Genomic DNA, 16828 nt, shown 5'->3' with positions numbered 1-16828 from the left:
GACCCTATTTAATAAATAAGTAACTAGCTTAACCTATATGACCTACATGATTTATTAACTTGTTAACCTGTTTAATAAACATGTGACCTACTTAACCTAATTCGATCTGATTATTAAATAGATTAAATAGGTCAAGAGGTCGGAACTTGAACCTAATCCGATTATTAAACAGTTTAAATAGGTCAATTCATTTATGATCTGAATCTGTTAAGCCCAAACTCAAACTGCTTATTATAAATCGAACACAAGTCAGGTTGATGGATCGGATTACACTTTGCTAACCCTATGTTTGAATTTTACTTATTCAAGTTGGATGAAAAATAGAAATAACATATAATGATTTTGTAGAGTTCCATCATAAATAGAGCCCATAACATAAGGCTTCTCAAATCTTGTTGGCTTAAGCTTTATTTGTTCGGATTGTTCACTATGAATTTAAGTTGAGTAATGCTACAACTACTCTCTTGAAAAGTTACTCAATGCCAACATGACATAGAAGATTGGTGCAACTCAAGCTTGTTGATGAAGTTCTTGACATTTTTTTATATAATTAACCAGCATCCCATGACACCTTTCCTTGCTTAATAATTAAAGGGGGTTATGGGAGACATTTTAGGCCTTCCAACCACTGCCTGACACTTATGGCTTGCTTTGTCGATTTGATTTACCAACAACCACTGCAAAAATTTTGGGGTTACGTGAATTTGATTTGCCAACAACTACATGTCTGCTTTCAGCTTAGGAGGTTTGTGCTGTGTCGTGGCATGGCGTGCCATAGCGAGAGCTTGCTAGTCCAAGAAAAGTAATCTAGAAATGCGTCTCAGGCTTCTGCTTGTGGGGCCAGCAATGTGATTGCGCAATGACTTAAGGCCTTAGTTTAAGCTATGGTCTGAGGGATGTGGCATAAAATTATAAAAATACTCAGCTATGACTCTGTTTGGAGACTCAAATACTAACATAGTTACATCAATAAACATTCTATGTTATATATTAGTCATGATAATTTATAAATTTGGTCATATCCCACCGCTTAGCAACTGGAACTTTAGGTAGTGAGCCTAGGTAATTAGAGTAAAGATGGGTCTCCCTTTCTCTCAATAAACAATACAACTAAATTATGCAGCAGATGTATCCTTACTTGACCACTTTGCTAGAAGTTGTTAGCAGGGACAAGTATTGATTGTCTAAGCTGCTAGCAGATTTTTGTCAAAGAAGTCCATGAAATGCAAAGGAGAAACTTCGGCCAAAGTTAATGTGAAGAGAAGATTAAACATAAATCAAATACAAATCACTAGTATATTATACTAATTTATTCGGTTGGCATCTTACTTCTATATGAAGGTACAAGCAATCCAAATCGATAAAGCTTTTGGCTTTTTGGCCAAATAAACTAGGTTTCGTGCTGCTTTTATGAGGATTTGATGGTTAGGAGTAATTTGAGGTCGGGGCCACCTCTTGTTGTATAATAGTATAATACATGCATTATCTATAGATAGGGATGGTAATTTATGATTCGATCCGTCAACCTGATCTGCGAACGATTTGCTTTAAATAAATTTAGGTTTGGCATAAATATGTTTAGGTTATAAATTTGCCGACCTATCTAAACCTGTTTATTAAGTGAGCTGGGTTCAAATTTAAAACTTTGACTTATTTAACTTGTTTTAACCTGTTTAATAATTGGGTCAGGTTATGACCCGACTCGTTTAACCTGTTTAAACCTATTTAACCCAATCCACTTAATCTGTTTAACCTGTTTAAAACCGTCTAACCTGTTTAACCTATTTAATAAATGGGTTATATGGATCGGGTCAGGTTTTGGATTTAGATTTGAAATTTTGATAGTTTAATGAACATGTCGGATTTAGGTTGATGAATTTTTGACCCAACCTGTATCCAGCTCGACCATAATCTGACCCAACCCAACTTGATTGCCACCCCTATCTATAGACCTCTTCTACTTAGAAAGACAGAAAGAAAGAAATGCTTGCCGTTCAAAGTTAGTAAACTAACACCAAGACAATATTCATAACCAATTGGTTTTAGCTTTGAGTTTTAACCCAAAGATAATTTGATGTATTTGATTCCCCAATCAGTGCGTATCTTATATGTTGGTCATGATTTGGAATTACTTTTGTTTCTTTTTCAAAAAATGCAACTTGTAACTACTTTTGTGGCAATAAGCTCTTAACATTGTAAGTGTCTATAAAATCTTAAAATATAGCGCAACTTTATTTGATCCCAGCAAGGCTGATAGATACTCTTTTGTGATCCATGGAATTGACTTCATCTGCAAGCAAAGATTATTGATGATATGCTGATTCATCATTGATCATTATTTTCTTTTTGACATTTCCATTGGCATACATCTTTCTTATTCATAATTACTGACCATGTTATTTGCAGAACTGATATTCCCAAGCTAGAGAACTCATTAACCATTTCAATGAAGGAGAGGAGAGGATTTCTTGGAGTCATAGCGTGGTTAGACTCGAACTTGTCTTCTAGCATAAATCTAACCCTTATTTTGTGGCCTCTTATCATTTGCATAATTTAGTAACTTGCAACTGATTCGTTCTTAGCCCCCTTATGCTATTCTAAATCTTTCCATAGCCATCATGTGTGAATCTTCTCCTCTCTCTCTCTCTCTCTTTCTCTAAATTTAACTATCATAAGACTCCACTATTACTCTCTTCTAGTTGGGCTAAATGAATAGGGAAGATGATAGTTTTGGTAACAAGTGTTCATAATGGAAAGGTGACGTGACAAATAAAAAATTACCACATGGTAATTTAAAGAATATATTTATAAAAAATATCCTGCTAGAATCATGATTTTTTTTTCTTCTGAAAAGTATGTCGTTTTTGTCTTTAACCAAAGTAACAAGGACTTCTTTGTAAGATGCCGCACTCTATTCGGAATATCTTACAAATTCCATACCTAAACCTGATTACCAAGCGCACTTACTCTAATTTTGCTTCTCTGCAGGCTGCAGCCAACCTAAATGTGCTTTCAGACTCAACTCTTTTGTTTCAGCAAAAGGGCTCCCACTCACTCTTTATTCAGGTAATTCAGAGTCAAACTGTTCGAAGAATTCTAAACTAGTATATTTGTATTAGTCATGTACTCAAATTATACTCCTTCATCAATATTAACAATGTGTGGAGTTATCTTGCGAATCCATTATTGGTCAATAGGCTCTGCTTAGCTGATTGGTCGCCATTAATTACCATAATTCAGAAAAAAAAAACTTGATAGGTGGAAATGGGAGGCATTATCATTAGCTGGATGATCCAATCTTACAGAAAGAAAGAAATTTCTTCAACCAACTCGACTCAAATATTTTAAAAAGTTTAAAAATATAAAATTGATAAAAATAATTTCTAGATCTCTTTTTCTTTTATTAATATACTCCTAAAACAGAGTTACAAAGCCTCTATTAAGATCTGTCCTCGCACAATTAATGTCAAGATTCCTTTTTTATTTTAAAAAAAATATAGCTTTTCCAAAATAGACAAAACTAGTAAAAATAATTATAAAAAGCTAAAATTTTATAAATATACATCTCAACTTATACATTAATTTTGTTTTTAGTTGCGTTATCTCATTCTTTTTGAATTAAAAGATATACCCGATCAAACTTTCCTGAAAAAGGAATTTTTGTTTTTGATTAGGCAATTTCGAGGCCCAAATAATGAAAAATTTGGTCCTGGTCACTCAATACGCTGCATTTTTATAAGGTAGTTCCGTGATCTAAATCTTGAAAAAAAATAACCCTATCTCAGAAAAAAGTAAAGGATGTCAATCAGATATTGTATGCATAGGTTAAACCCTCCGAAAGTTTAGTGTATGATTCGGCTTTATGATATAGCTTCTCACTCCTTGATCCTATCCAGACCTCTCTGTAGGGGTTAAAAATCACCGAGAGAATTGCTTCAGCTAAATATGTTCTAATGTAAACTCCATTTTTCTGATGGGAGACTATTTAGTCCCTTGCAAGGTAATTGATAGCATCAAGAGATTAATTCATGCTTCTGTATGGAGCAATTCAAGGATCAAAAACAGCTTCACTTGGTAGCCTGGGATGTTTTGTGTTTAGCTTAGAGAGATGGTGTAGCAGTCTTCCTAGAGTGAGTAGTAGGCATTATGCGTTCATGGTTAATTTCCAAAGCTTATGGACCAGAGTGGTACGTGCTATCCAAAAATTTTAAGGCTCTCGGCGTGGACGTTAGACTCCGAAATGATGCTTAGTCATCCGGCTCTCTACTTGTCATCAGACTGCCTATATTGATGGTCTAGATGGGTTATTGGATCCAGCTTGTTCCTATGTACATATTCGAAGTTGATACTTGTAAGAATCTGTGCAGGCATATATTCAGTCCCATATCGGCATTATACTTAGTAGATCTTGGATACTTATATAGGACCAAAAAATATAAATAATATATTCTGGCTAATCTTTTTGGATGAGGTTTTGGCTCATGACAATACTAATCTCATATTTTTCTCATCATTCCACTCATCATGGAAGTTGGGATGTACAGGAAATTGATGCTATGTATATTTCCTCAAAAAGATTGCCAAGTCCAATACTACCCATGCCTATTCCTATCATTCTAACAGCTGATCATCTTGTTAGGGGGACTAATTTTTCCAAAAAGATTCCTCTAAATCTGTTTATAATCACTTGTTACAAGTTGCAAAAGAACTCTTTTCTCTAATATCTCCAGCAGGGTTCACATGGACTTGGAAATGCAATGTTGCTCCAAGGGTGCACTTTCTTTTTTTTCTTTTGTTTTTTTTTTTGTTTTGGTGGAAACTAAGCTGAAAGCTCATTCCTTGTAATGACATAATTGCTAGCCGGAGGTCGCTTTATTCTCCACATATTTTAGGTGATCTATCTCTTAACTTAGGTGAAGGTGTTAATCATCTCCTGCAGGATACTTTGCAAGGTCTGTATGGGAGTTCACTGCTATATCGACTTATAGTCCAATGCTACCATCCTCTTTTGATGATTTGTTGCAGCTTATTACCAGTAATATTTCTGATGGTACTTTTAGCTGCTTTACTTTATGTCAGGTGAATCATTTGGAGCACAAGGAATGAGAATTTTTCAAGGCAAACACATACTTGCTGCTTCAAGTCTCTGACAAGGCCTTTCGACTTTGCTTTGGAGTTCAACTGTGCCAATATGTCTGATGTTACTACGGTTAATACCAGGCATTGGGGTGTCTTGGGTCGTCATGTCCCCTCTCCTTGTCATTCTGTCCAATGGAGGCCCCCATAATTAGTTTTGATGGTGCTGCTTGTTCTCAAAGTGCAGGTATTTTAGGTTTCTTATCAGATATCTTTAAAGCCATGCATTATTTGCTTCTTCCAAGCATCTCCCTTCAAACTCTGTACCTCATATCATGCAGTATGGTCATGCATGAATGTGGATGCTGCTGTGGCTGAATAATTTCCATAAGTTGAGATTTCAGCTGAATACTGATTGCTAAATTGTTAAGAACTTTTATATACATAATATGATCTTATTATCTCAGTTAGTGTAAGCAAGCATATTCGGATATATCAGTAGAAAATATCAAAAACAATTTATTCTGAAAAATCAAAATTGATTAATGTGTAATATTGTTTTAACTAAATTACTTTACATGAGGCAGTATTATTTCAGTACATTGTACTCTTCTATTTCTATCTTGCTAAATTGATATCCCATGGAGATAGTTAAGATATTAATCTTTAGCATCCCTGTTTAATTTTCCAAATTCACATGATAGTTTGATTGCATGACCATGTTGTATAGTCTCAACCTGCAGCACTTTGGCCTTTAGTTAACTCTAAATTAAATTATCTAATGGCATATTTGGTTGGGGCAGTTGAGCTCTGAAATTGGAATAGGAATGAAAATAAGTGGCTCTCATTCCAGCTGTCTAGTTAGGAGGAGTCCCATTCCGATTTCAATTTCAGAAGAAAAATAGGAATATCTCAATCTCTCGAGATATAATCCCAACCTCTATTCCCGACGAGAACCAAATACATCTTAAAAGAAAATATACTGGGCTATTTCTTTTTTTTAACTCTTTAACTCTTTTTTTTTTTTTGACTGGCTTCTTTCATTTAGTTCTTAATTGGTTAGAATTCTAACCTCCATGGATTAAATAAGTGCACATATGCAACATGACAGCAGAAAGGGGCATGGGAGAGAAGACAAAGCCATCCCATCCTTTGGTAATTCTGATTTCCAACTAGGAAAACCACTAACCAGAACATTATCTATACAATATAATAAATGACAGCACACTTATTCTCTCTCCTAGCGCGCGCTATTCTCTCCATAGAAAGAACAATGAAAGATAACCACATTTGTCGTGTACTGCGACATGGATGTTGAAGCTTTAGTAGACAAACCATTCAATTAAAAACTGGCATGTTCCTCGCCTCAACGTGGAACAAAATATAAGTAGGACCACTTGCCCATCATATAATTGGAGCTGGCCATCAATCCTAGAACTCAAATGTGACTTATGATGATCGAGCGCAATGCGCCTGGTTAACTTGTTTTCAGATCGGATCTACCAATATTGGTGATGCGGGATTTGCACCCCGACACCAGCAGAGCCCACACCCACCGGCCGAGCAGCAGAAGAGAAAGTGTCCTCCAGGAGGTATTGTCCGCTTTGGGTCCGGTGTTAGCGGCGCCTCACGGTTTTGCCCCACAAAAGGCGCCTCCTTAAGGGAAGGGTTATTGAGCCCCCCATTATATGGCACAGACCTTCCCGCTGAACAGCCGATGTGGGACTAAATTGGAGAACCCCCACAACAGGAACAATTATTAAGGAAGAAGAAAAGTTTTATGTACATCTAGAATGATTGAAGAGGGAATATACAAAAGAAAGAAGAAAGGGGAAGACTCAGTGAAAGTCAAGAAAACAAAAAAGACAGTAGCACGCTAAGAAGTAAAAAAAGAACAACAGAGACTCAGTAGAGCCTGACAAGGTGGCTCAAATAGCACAAAAGATCCTGGGATCATCCCAATGCTTGTGGTTCCATCATAGTCTGCTTCTGTAAGAACTGCACCAAAAGAAGAGCAGAGTAGCAGAGCTTCATCTCATTCAGAGAGTCACACAAGACACCAACATCTTTTTGCCTCCCTTTACATCAAAAAAAAAAAAAAACAAAACAAAAAACACAAGACACCAACAATAACAAAAAGAAGGCATCATCCATGCTCGTCTCAAGAGAAAACACCTGGTCCTCGAGGCTTCCTAATACAATCCCACAGCTTGCTAAAAGCGAGAAGGAATTTAGGATCAAGGAGAATAGACCAGCTGTTAACAAAGCTGAGAGCAGAGAAGATAGTGGATGAAGGTAAGGAACTTCAATTCAGCAAGATTCGATTGTTTCGCTCCTTCCAGCAGCACCAAAGAAAAGCAACAATTAGCATGAGCATAGCAGAATTATGAGTGTCCCTTGAGAAACAAGCTGGTATCAATTTGGTACAGAGGTCCTTTAGATCACCATTTGGACATTTAGGTGCAAGCAAAGAATGCTCCACATTTCAGAGACAAAGTGATAAGATAGGAAGAGATGAGTGTCTGTTTCTAAAGGATCAGAGCAACAGGGATAGCTACCAAGGGACTTGCCCATTCTTCATAAAATGTCTCTCTTAGCATTTAGTTTGTCAAGAAATACCATCCAGAAGAAACATCTAACCTTCAGAGGGACTTTTCCCAAACAATAAGAGCAAGTCCCATTTGATTCCAAAAGAAGATCTATTCCAAAAGGACTGCAAAGAGAAGAGTATGACATTAAAGATAGCAGAGCATTTCCTCTTAGGCTTCCAGCAATCAACAAGTTTACACCTCTCGAAATAGAAACAAGATAATAGTCTTTTCCAGGGGGACCTGATCATCCTTTAGATATCTCCAACCGTATTTAGCTACTAAAGTAGTGTCAAAGTCCTCCAAGTCTTAATGCCAAGCTCACCTTCAAGCTTTTTTCCTATTAACTTTGCAATGCAAATCATTGACCATGTCAGGCCCTTTCCAAAGAAAGGCCCTCCGAATTCTATGAACTCTTTTGACTACCCATGAAGTTAGTTTAAAGAAAGACATATAAAAAAGCGGCATAGCAGAGAGGACAACATTTACTAAGATAAGCCTACCCCCAAATGATAAGAACCTTCCTTCCCAACCAACTAGCCTAGACTCCATCTTGTGGATGAGTGACACCCAGTCAGCTTTCTTAGAGTCTACCGGCATTGAGAGGAAGCCCAAGGTACTTGATGGGGAAAGAGGAGAGGACAGTTCAACCAAGCCATATACTCCAACAATTGAGGAACATCCAGAGCAATAGGCAAAAGAAAGCTTTTTGGAAAGTTAATGGATAATTGGACATAGCTTCAAAGCTATAGAGGATGATTTTTAGAGGAGATATAGTTCTTATCAACTTTGGAGAAAATAATAGCGTCATCAATAAACTGAAGAATTTCCTAGATCCAAATATTGAGGGAATTACCAGAATATAGCCCAGGTCAGATATTTTTTTAAGAGTCCTCGAGTAAGATGCATATATGTTTGTTAGTATAGCTATCTAACGTGCTCCCATTAGAGTTACTTCCAAAGCTCAATCATGACCTAATCTCCACTCTTTTCCTGTTTCTTTCCCTTGCGTAGAGGATGAGACATGCAGTCTTTTCATGTTTTAAATTCAAATTCATCACCTTTCTCTATTCAAATGATTCTATAGTGCCTTCGAGGCTAACTACCATGTCCTTTAAAGTACAGTAGGATCCCTGCCTGCAATGGCAACAAGGATAGGCTTGTCAGCCTCTTTAATATGGACTCGGTGAAGTATAAAAAATCTTATGCAAATGATAACTATGGTAAGCTTCATGAGAGTCCATTGCATTTGCCACCTTATACTTTTCTCCTCACCACCCGAAAAATCCCGGATAGATACATTTCACACTATTGCATCAAGGTGCTAGTTTTGTTGGGTTGCTTAACGACACAAGGAGGGGAGGGGGGGTGTCAAGTCATAACTCAAGTAAGCGTTTGGTTTATTGATGAGGACGTATGAAGCAGACCGGATTGTGCACAAGCTACAGCTAACAAATATTTTGAGGGGCTGCATCTTGCAAGGCCCAGAATCTGCACTAGAATTGTCTCTAGGAAAGCTCTAATACTCACGCCTCATGGATAACTATATCTCAGGTTAATTCTTCTCTCTCTCTCTCTCTCTCTCTCTCTCTCTCTCTCTCTCTCTCTCTCTCTCTCTCTCTCCTACTTTTTTTTCCTGCGGGAGAAAGAGTTGGGCATTTGCCCAATCCAAATTTATTGAATGAAGAAAAGGAGGCTCGTTCTTCCCTCTTTTTTCCGTACATATTTTTTGATAATTTAGGTGCCATTTGGCATAACTTTTATTTTTCTATTTTCATAAATAGAAAAATAAAAATTATATTTCCTTTTTTTTATTTTTAAAAATATAAATATGTTTGGATAGTTAATTATTTTTAAAATTATTTGGTAGTAGCAAAAGAGGCAACGCAGGCGGCAATAGTGTTGGTAGAGGAGCCTTGGTTATATAACGGAGGAGGCGATGATAAGGTTGTCAACTATACAGTGGAGGTAACGGCGACATTGATGATGATGTAGAGATAGTGGCAATGATGGTGGTGGCAACATACCTACTATATGGTGGAGGTGGTGATGATGAAAGTGATGGTACAGTGATAGTGGCAATGATGATGGCAGAGACAGCGATGATGACGAATGTAGCTAATGAAGATGATATTGAAGGTGGTAGGCATTGGTGGCAGCGGTGGCGGGGGAGACAATAATTGTATTGGTTGCTGAGGTAATGAGCTTGGTGGAAGTTGTGCTAAAAAAACAATGATTTTTTTATTTGAAAATATTAAAAGTAAGAATTTCTTACTTTTATTTTTTTCTAAAATTAATAAAAATAAATTTTAAAAATAAAAAATAAACACAATAGCATGAAATATATTTTTTTATCTTTGTTTCTATGATTTGATTTTTAGAAATAAACAAGAAGGAAAAAAAATGATACCGGGCAAGCCCTAGTGTAGGCTTTGCTTCGTATGTAATGATATGGGTTGAATACCGAGCAAGAATGCCTTCGTTTTGCTCTAAAGAAGAATGCCTTCCTCCACATTTGCACGATGTTACAGAAATTACTCCTAGTCATGTATATCCAACAAGGTATTAAAACCCACAATCTTCCACAAACTAGTCAGGGTAGTAAATCATGTATGACATGCACTAATGTGCAAGGTTAGTCTATTCTGGTACATGTAGTGAAATAAGTAATAAGAGCAAAAAATCTATACTTTGTGAACCTACATGTTCCTTGGACATTTAGATTTCGAATCGATGAAGGCGAAGGAGGATCATATTGAGCAATCAATAAATGTCCATCGACTCGCTGTTGGTGTAGCATATAAGAGCAGTTTGGAACAGAGTGAGCTAGCTCTCTTGGGCGCAAGAAGCTTGATTTAGTACATTAAAAGCAAACTTGCATGATCTAAATAACTCAGTCCACGGCGACCAAGGAAGCACCAAAATCTTTTAGTCCATGGCCCCATCTTTGACCCAACTTCATGAGATTACGCTTCGTAGAGCGAGTGGGTTGGATCAAGTATGGGCTCCAGTGGATCATTTGTTAAGTCACATTCATTCTGTCAGCATGAAAGCTTGGTGTTTAAAATTAAAAATAAATTTCATTGAAAAAAATAAAAGTAAAACTGCATCTGACAAATGGGTTATGACTTTTTCGGAACTTAGGTAAATTATAAGTTTCTAACATTATAAATTAATATACCGCGTAAAAAGCATTTATAATACAAACATTAGTATGAGATTTATAACATTATTCACATGAAAGAAATGTTATGGTGAATCAAGAATGATATATTTTTATTCCTAAATATAATAATCAGTATAAGACTTCATCTAAAAGGAACATTGAAAATTTGGAAAAAGATGATAAAACCATGCTAGAAATTCATTAATTTGATTAAAAGATTAGTTTAATTGAGATTAAAGAAGCAGCAGACGGAAAAGAGCATAGGAAAACAAAAATAATGATTATTAAGTGAAGGCCATGGTGCTCAGCAGATAAAATGGAGAAAATATACAAAAGGCAATAGGTGATAGCAAGAAAATGGACATACAGAAACAAAAGATTAAGTTGTAAATAACATAATAACGCATATTGTACTTGAGATATATGGTTTTTAAATTTCAGATAATTTTACAATTTTTTTTTTCTCTCCAAAATTAGTGTGGGCTATCCTATGCACACATAAACTAACCCTCTTCGAGTAACAAATCACATAAGCTAAATAGTTTTTTAGGCAATAAGCATGCCTTCCTCTATATTTCCGCAATCATATATAAACATAGGAGTGAAAATAGATCGGTTATCTATATTTCATATTCATCTTTAGTTGAATTCTAGTGATTAAATTTAAATCTGAAACACATTACACTCACCTTCAAGGAGAAATGCAAAACACACCACTCATCTGCCCCAACACTGATGAGACCATTGAAGGAACTCTTAAATCAAAAAACCAAGCCAACTGATATAAACCTGCCCATGGTGGCAGCTTAATCTTCATGGTCTTAGGTATCTTCCTGAGTGCAGATTTGTTGATCATATCTTCTTCCTATCATCCATCGGAGCTCGTTATATTTTTCACTGAAAAGAGGCACGAATCATCAGTATATTCTCTGAACAATGTTTTGGGAACCCATTCCCTCTAAATCACCCTAGAGCCCTCCAAAGAACAGAGTTACAGACAACATCATGTTTCAAACCAGTCTACAAAACTCTGTAGGGCTGGAAATTAACTTCAGTTCATAAGAGAATATCATTGACAAAAGGCAGTGGCACGTTCCTCAGTCCACAAAAGAAGAAGAATTTTTTCTTCACCATTTCATTTGGAGTTAATACAATTCTTCAGAAGTATGCTAATTTATAAAGAACAGAAAATGATTCGATGCAATGATTTTATTGTAATCGGAAGATATCAATGCAATCTCAGAATCTCTCATTAGCAATAATCAATCAATCTATCTTGCCCAAACAATCCAATTAACCTGATGAATCTGATAAAATGTGCATGCTCTCCCAAACAAAAGAATGTAATGTAGTATCTGACTCTGACTACAATTCAATCGCTACTTTGTGAACTCTCTTGTTGCCCTCTGGCATGTTTTCTAATTGAAGAGTAAGAAACCCAGATGAAGGCTCATATGAGAACTCAGCATCAGCTGAGCCCAACATACATCTCCTCGGCTTAACTGAACTGTAAGTTCCTAATCTCCCACATCCCTTGACTTCCATGCAAATCAAGGCCACAGCATCGCCACTTCTTTTCTCCAGCGAGCGCATAAAGGCTCCATTCATCTCCCCTGCAAAACTAGAATCCAGCTCTAAAATGTTGGCACCACCCAAAATGTGGTATGTGAGGCCATCAACTGCTCCTCCAGCATTGAACATGTCCACCAGGCCCAGTGGTGCAAATCTAAATCCAGGCGCCAAATCCTGCATTACAGTAGAGGAGTGAGAAGAGTTTTGTCCTAAAAAATATGATAGACTAACTCCATTTTCAGAAGGACAACTACAAATGGGAGGGAAAATTGGACGAACCTTAATGGGGGAGATGGTGAAGATATCATGTTCTAAAACCTTCAAGGAGACGGGCATTGCTGCATTGTGAGGAAGGACCACCAATTGGCCATCTCTGTGGCGGTAGACAACACAATCACCATGCCAATCATGGTCAGTTGCAGCCTCTGCGATTAGGTGAACGTCGCTTCCTTTCGCTGCACAAGATAAAGCATCTGATCTGGTATGGTGGAACATGTTCTTCTTCTCTGTCGAGCTCCATGCTGCACCTTGGCAGTTGTACACGCCAAGGACACCATTGAATTTGTTCATGTTCCATATCTTGAGCAAGCTACACAAATAAAGCAAATAATTTCAATTCAGAAACACATTCAACCAAGATCAAATAAGAAAAAGGCCAATTCTACAAGGAAAGCTAAGATAAAAAGTTTGGTAATTGAAACCAAGTTTATAGGAAGAGAAATCTGAATACCTAACACCATCACGAGCTGGGTCTGAGAAGAGGCAATCTCGTGTAGGACGACCAGGGAGCCGAGCACGAAGAATGGAGCCATCGGGCAAGACCAATTTCCTCAACAACTCAAAGTTGTGCTTTCCAGGAGCATCACTGTATGATCCGAAATGAGAACATATTAAATAAACAAGAAGATTTTTAGCTCGAATACGAAATTTCTTTATGTTCAAGATTCAGCTCAAAGCTTATAAACCTAAAAGATCAAGTTCCATTTCCCACCTGACATAGATCGGTCCACCACTGATCGCCCGAGCAGAGGCATGGTATTCAGCCGCAGGGTGGAGAGAATGGAACATGTCCCAATCAGGGAGCATGAACTCACCGAGGAAGACACTGTTATAAGCCACCGAGGCAATGTGGATGGTATGCGAAACAGGGTCCCTTGGGTAGAAATCATCCGATGCCCTCACCACTGCTGTCTGCTTCGAGCTGCATTTTCACCATCGAAGAGATTAAAAGCACATCCACAGCCAACTTCAATGAAAAACCTGTCGACAAGCAATCCGACTTCAAAAAGAAACACAGAATTCAGAAATGGCTATGAACACTAACCAGTAGAGAGCATCAGTATTATGACTCATGCAGGCAATGCAGCCATTATCAGGGAAATTCTTGGCAACCGATGCATCGAGGGCCCGGTGGTACTGCCGTGTGAGCTCCACTCTCCCACCGAGGCCGGCTCCAAGGGTCTCCAGGATGCATTGCACATCCACCTTTACACCATCCACCCCATCTGCAGCCAAGTAGCTGTGCAGCTCATTGTAGAACTTGTACACTCTCCTCGGGTTCACGAGCCCAAGCCCCTGCAAGGTGATCGCATCCGTCATCATCCAGGGCTCATTCTCCACCACTCCAGGTGGTATCTTTGGATACTGCATCTTTGATCCATACTCCTCCATCGCTTCCACCCCGGGCTGCACCCCTCCCCAGTACCCAGTAATGGCGTGCCACACATAGACATACTTGAGCCCATACTTGCTCTTCGCCGTCTGAACAATTGTGTTGATCCCTGCTGCTGGATCCTCCTTGCTCTGGAACTTGTTGTTCGCCTTAATGCCGGTCAGCCGAAGTAAAGAATTAGGCTTCTCGTATTCGCCTTGAGGCTGGTCGGAGCCGACCGACTGCCATCCGTCGTCGATGATGACGAACTTCGGGGGAGCGCCACCGGCAGTGAGGCTGCGAAGGCCAGCCTCGACACCCTCCTGGGTGACCTCCTGGTAGAATGCATCCCATGTACACCACCCAAAGTAGTCCACAATGCCCGGGAGCTTCTTCTCAGGCCGCTGGAGGAAGGTCTTGAGGTGGTGCTTGACGGCAGCAACGGCGCCGGAGATGGCAGCGAAGGGGTCGGCGACGGCGCTGCCGACGAAGAGGGAGTGGGAGAAGGAGGCTGACCGGGTATCGGCGTCGCCGCTCTCTAGGCAGAGTTCCAGTTCGTCACGGGGATTGCCTTGGAGGCAGGCACGGAAGGGGCCCTCGATGAGGGGAAGGAGGACAGTGTACACGGTCTCCTCGCCATCCATGGATTCAACGAGGAGGAATTGGGTCTCATGGGGGATGTCCCTCCCTCGGTCTCCCATTGTTTGAGCCATCCACCATAGCTTGAACCTAAAGCTCGCCATGAATCGAACATCCCTGGAATTTGATCACAATCCAAGAATGTTAAACCAAAACGAAGAGGAAAACACTCGGAAAGCAAGAGAAAATGTCTTCTTCTTCTTCTTTTTTTATCTTTTAACGTAATTGAGTTCGATTGTAACCTTGGTGAATCGATCGGAATCAGAGAAAATTAACAAATTTGAAGAGAAAAACATTGAAAAAGGACAGATGAAAAATCTCCCCATTGTTTACCTTAGGGTTCCAAGAGGGAGGACATGGCGGCAGCTGGGCTCGGCGAACTGGGCGCCGAGGAAGACGCCGTCGACAGGGCCGGAGCTGGCTGCGGGGCTGGAGATGACGGCGTCGGGAACGCCGGAGAGGATCGCGTGGCCCCTGACGACCAGCTTTCCATCGGAGATCCGAACCGACGGAGTGATCGTCATCTCGCCTTCCTTCCCTTCTTCTTTCTTTCGAGCCTTCTCTACGACTGATGATTCCAAGCCGGATCCCTACAGCGTATCCAAAGATTAAAACCGTAAGAAAACCATGAGCAAGATCCAAGTTTTAATGGAAAAAAAGAATCAAAAACCAACCTTGAAACGAAAGACAAGAAGAAAACAGAACTAATTTTTAAGAGAAAATACAAGGAAACGAATAGAAAAGGAGAGAAAAAGAAAATGGGAGTTGAATAATCGGAAACTGGAGCGTTTCTAATATCTTCCTTGCTTGAGAAGGTGTCAGAGCTTCACAGACAAAAAAAAAATTGTAAGAAAAATCTAATCAATAAGGAAGAAAACGAGATTAAATTACAAAAAAAAAAAAAAAAATCTTTACGGGAGAACTGAGAATCAATCGAAGCTTTAATTAGGAAAATGTAAGGAAAAAACCAAATTCGATGGGGAAAACATGAGAATGATCCATTCTTTGACGTTGAAAACGTCATAAAAATCCGATCTTGAAGACAAAAACGCAATAAGGAAAAAACTGGAAGGGAAAAAAAAATAAAAACAGAAGAACGTCATCCTTTACGGGAGAACTGAGAATCAATCGAAGCTTTAATTAGGAAAATGTAAGGAAAAACCAAATTCGAAGGGCAAAGCATGAGAATGATCCATTCTTTGACGTTGAAAACGTCACAAAAATCCTATCTTGAAGAAAAAACTGGAGGGAAAAAAAATAAAAACAGAAGAACGGTCATTCTTGAGAAAAAGGGAGAAACAGAGAGAACAGCGGATAGAAAATACAAATATCTACCTTGCTGCTTGAGAGAGTGGAAGAGCTGCAGCGAATCGGAGAAGATGACCGGAAACTAAACGAGAAGAAACACAACAAATTAAAACAAATAAAGAGGAAGAAGAACGATCAGCGAAGAGAGATCAATGAATGAAAGAATGAATACCGGAAAAGAGAACTCTTTGTGTTTATGGGAAGGAGAGCAAGAGAACGTGGTGGAGAAGACGAGAAAGCAAGAAACGAAGATGGTGGGAGGAATGAGCGAAGGGGAGGGTTATTTATGGGAATGGGAGAAGGCGAAAGAAGGAGCCAACTGAACCCACGGCATGTACAGGCACTCCCCATGGTGCGGTATAAATGGCGCCTTGAGCTCGCTTCTTCTCCTCCCTCCGGATCGATCGAAGAGCCGGTGGGCGGAGGGAAGTAATGAGGAATGGGGGACGAGGACGGGAGATCCGATCGCGCGAGAACTACACGTCGGATCCACGTCGTGGTCGGGGCCAGAGAGCGGCGGAGACACGGAACCGAGAGGCTTCGTTCCACCGTGGGGAATGGATCGTGGGACATCGAGCTGGATCCACGTTAGTCAACAAAATAGTTGACGTGAAACTGGATAAACGGTCTTTCTCCAGGAGCTGATTCATTGGGTCAAGGATGCTTGCGGTGGTGCAAGGGAGCTTGAACTCTATCCAACTTGTCCATATTCAAAATGTGTGAATATCGATTAAATCAAAAGACCGTATGCTGCATGCCCGGATGGCTATGTATGAATATACTTTTCTAAATTTTCTTTCATCAGTACTAAGAAAAACTTACAACCCG

General features: G+C 39.1%; 1 protein-coding gene across 2 annotated transcripts; it reads right to left on the bottom strand.

Moving 5' to 3' along the window:
• Window positions 1-11927: 11927 nt before the first annotated feature.
• On the bottom strand, window positions 11928-16517 carry LOC103719535 (probable galactinol--sucrose galactosyltransferase 6). Of its 2 annotated transcripts, XM_008808824.4 has the most exons (8): window positions 16173-16508; window positions 16028-16082; window positions 15026-15282; window positions 13727-14809; window positions 13394-13603; window positions 13133-13267; window positions 12682-12991; window positions 11928-12576 (listed from the first exon to the last, which is right to left on the bottom strand). In XM_008808824.4, exons 1-8 carry the CDS (start codon window positions 16349-16351, stop codon window positions 12196-12198), a joined length of 2610 nt encoding a protein of 869 aa, XP_008807046.2. In that variant the 5' UTR covers window positions 16352-16508; the 3' UTR covers window positions 11928-12195. The 2 variants fall into 2 exon arrangements, with proteins under 2 accessions (XP_008807046.2, XP_017701305.1); XM_017845816.3 differs by lacking the exon at window positions 16028-16082 and having other exon boundaries at window positions 12196-12576; window positions 16173-16517.
• Between the last annotated feature and the right edge of the window lie 311 nt (window positions 16518-16828).

This window comes from Phoenix dactylifera, chromosome 1 (assembly GCF_009389715.1).
Source record: "Phoenix dactylifera cultivar Barhee BC4 chromosome 1, palm_55x_up_171113_PBpolish2nd_filt_p, whole genome shotgun sequence".
Lineage (NCBI taxonomy): Eukaryota > Viridiplantae > Streptophyta > Magnoliopsida > Arecales > Arecaceae > Phoenix > Phoenix dactylifera.
Note: the sequence above shows the minus strand (reverse complement) of the source record. Positions and strands in the feature narration are given on the sequence as shown.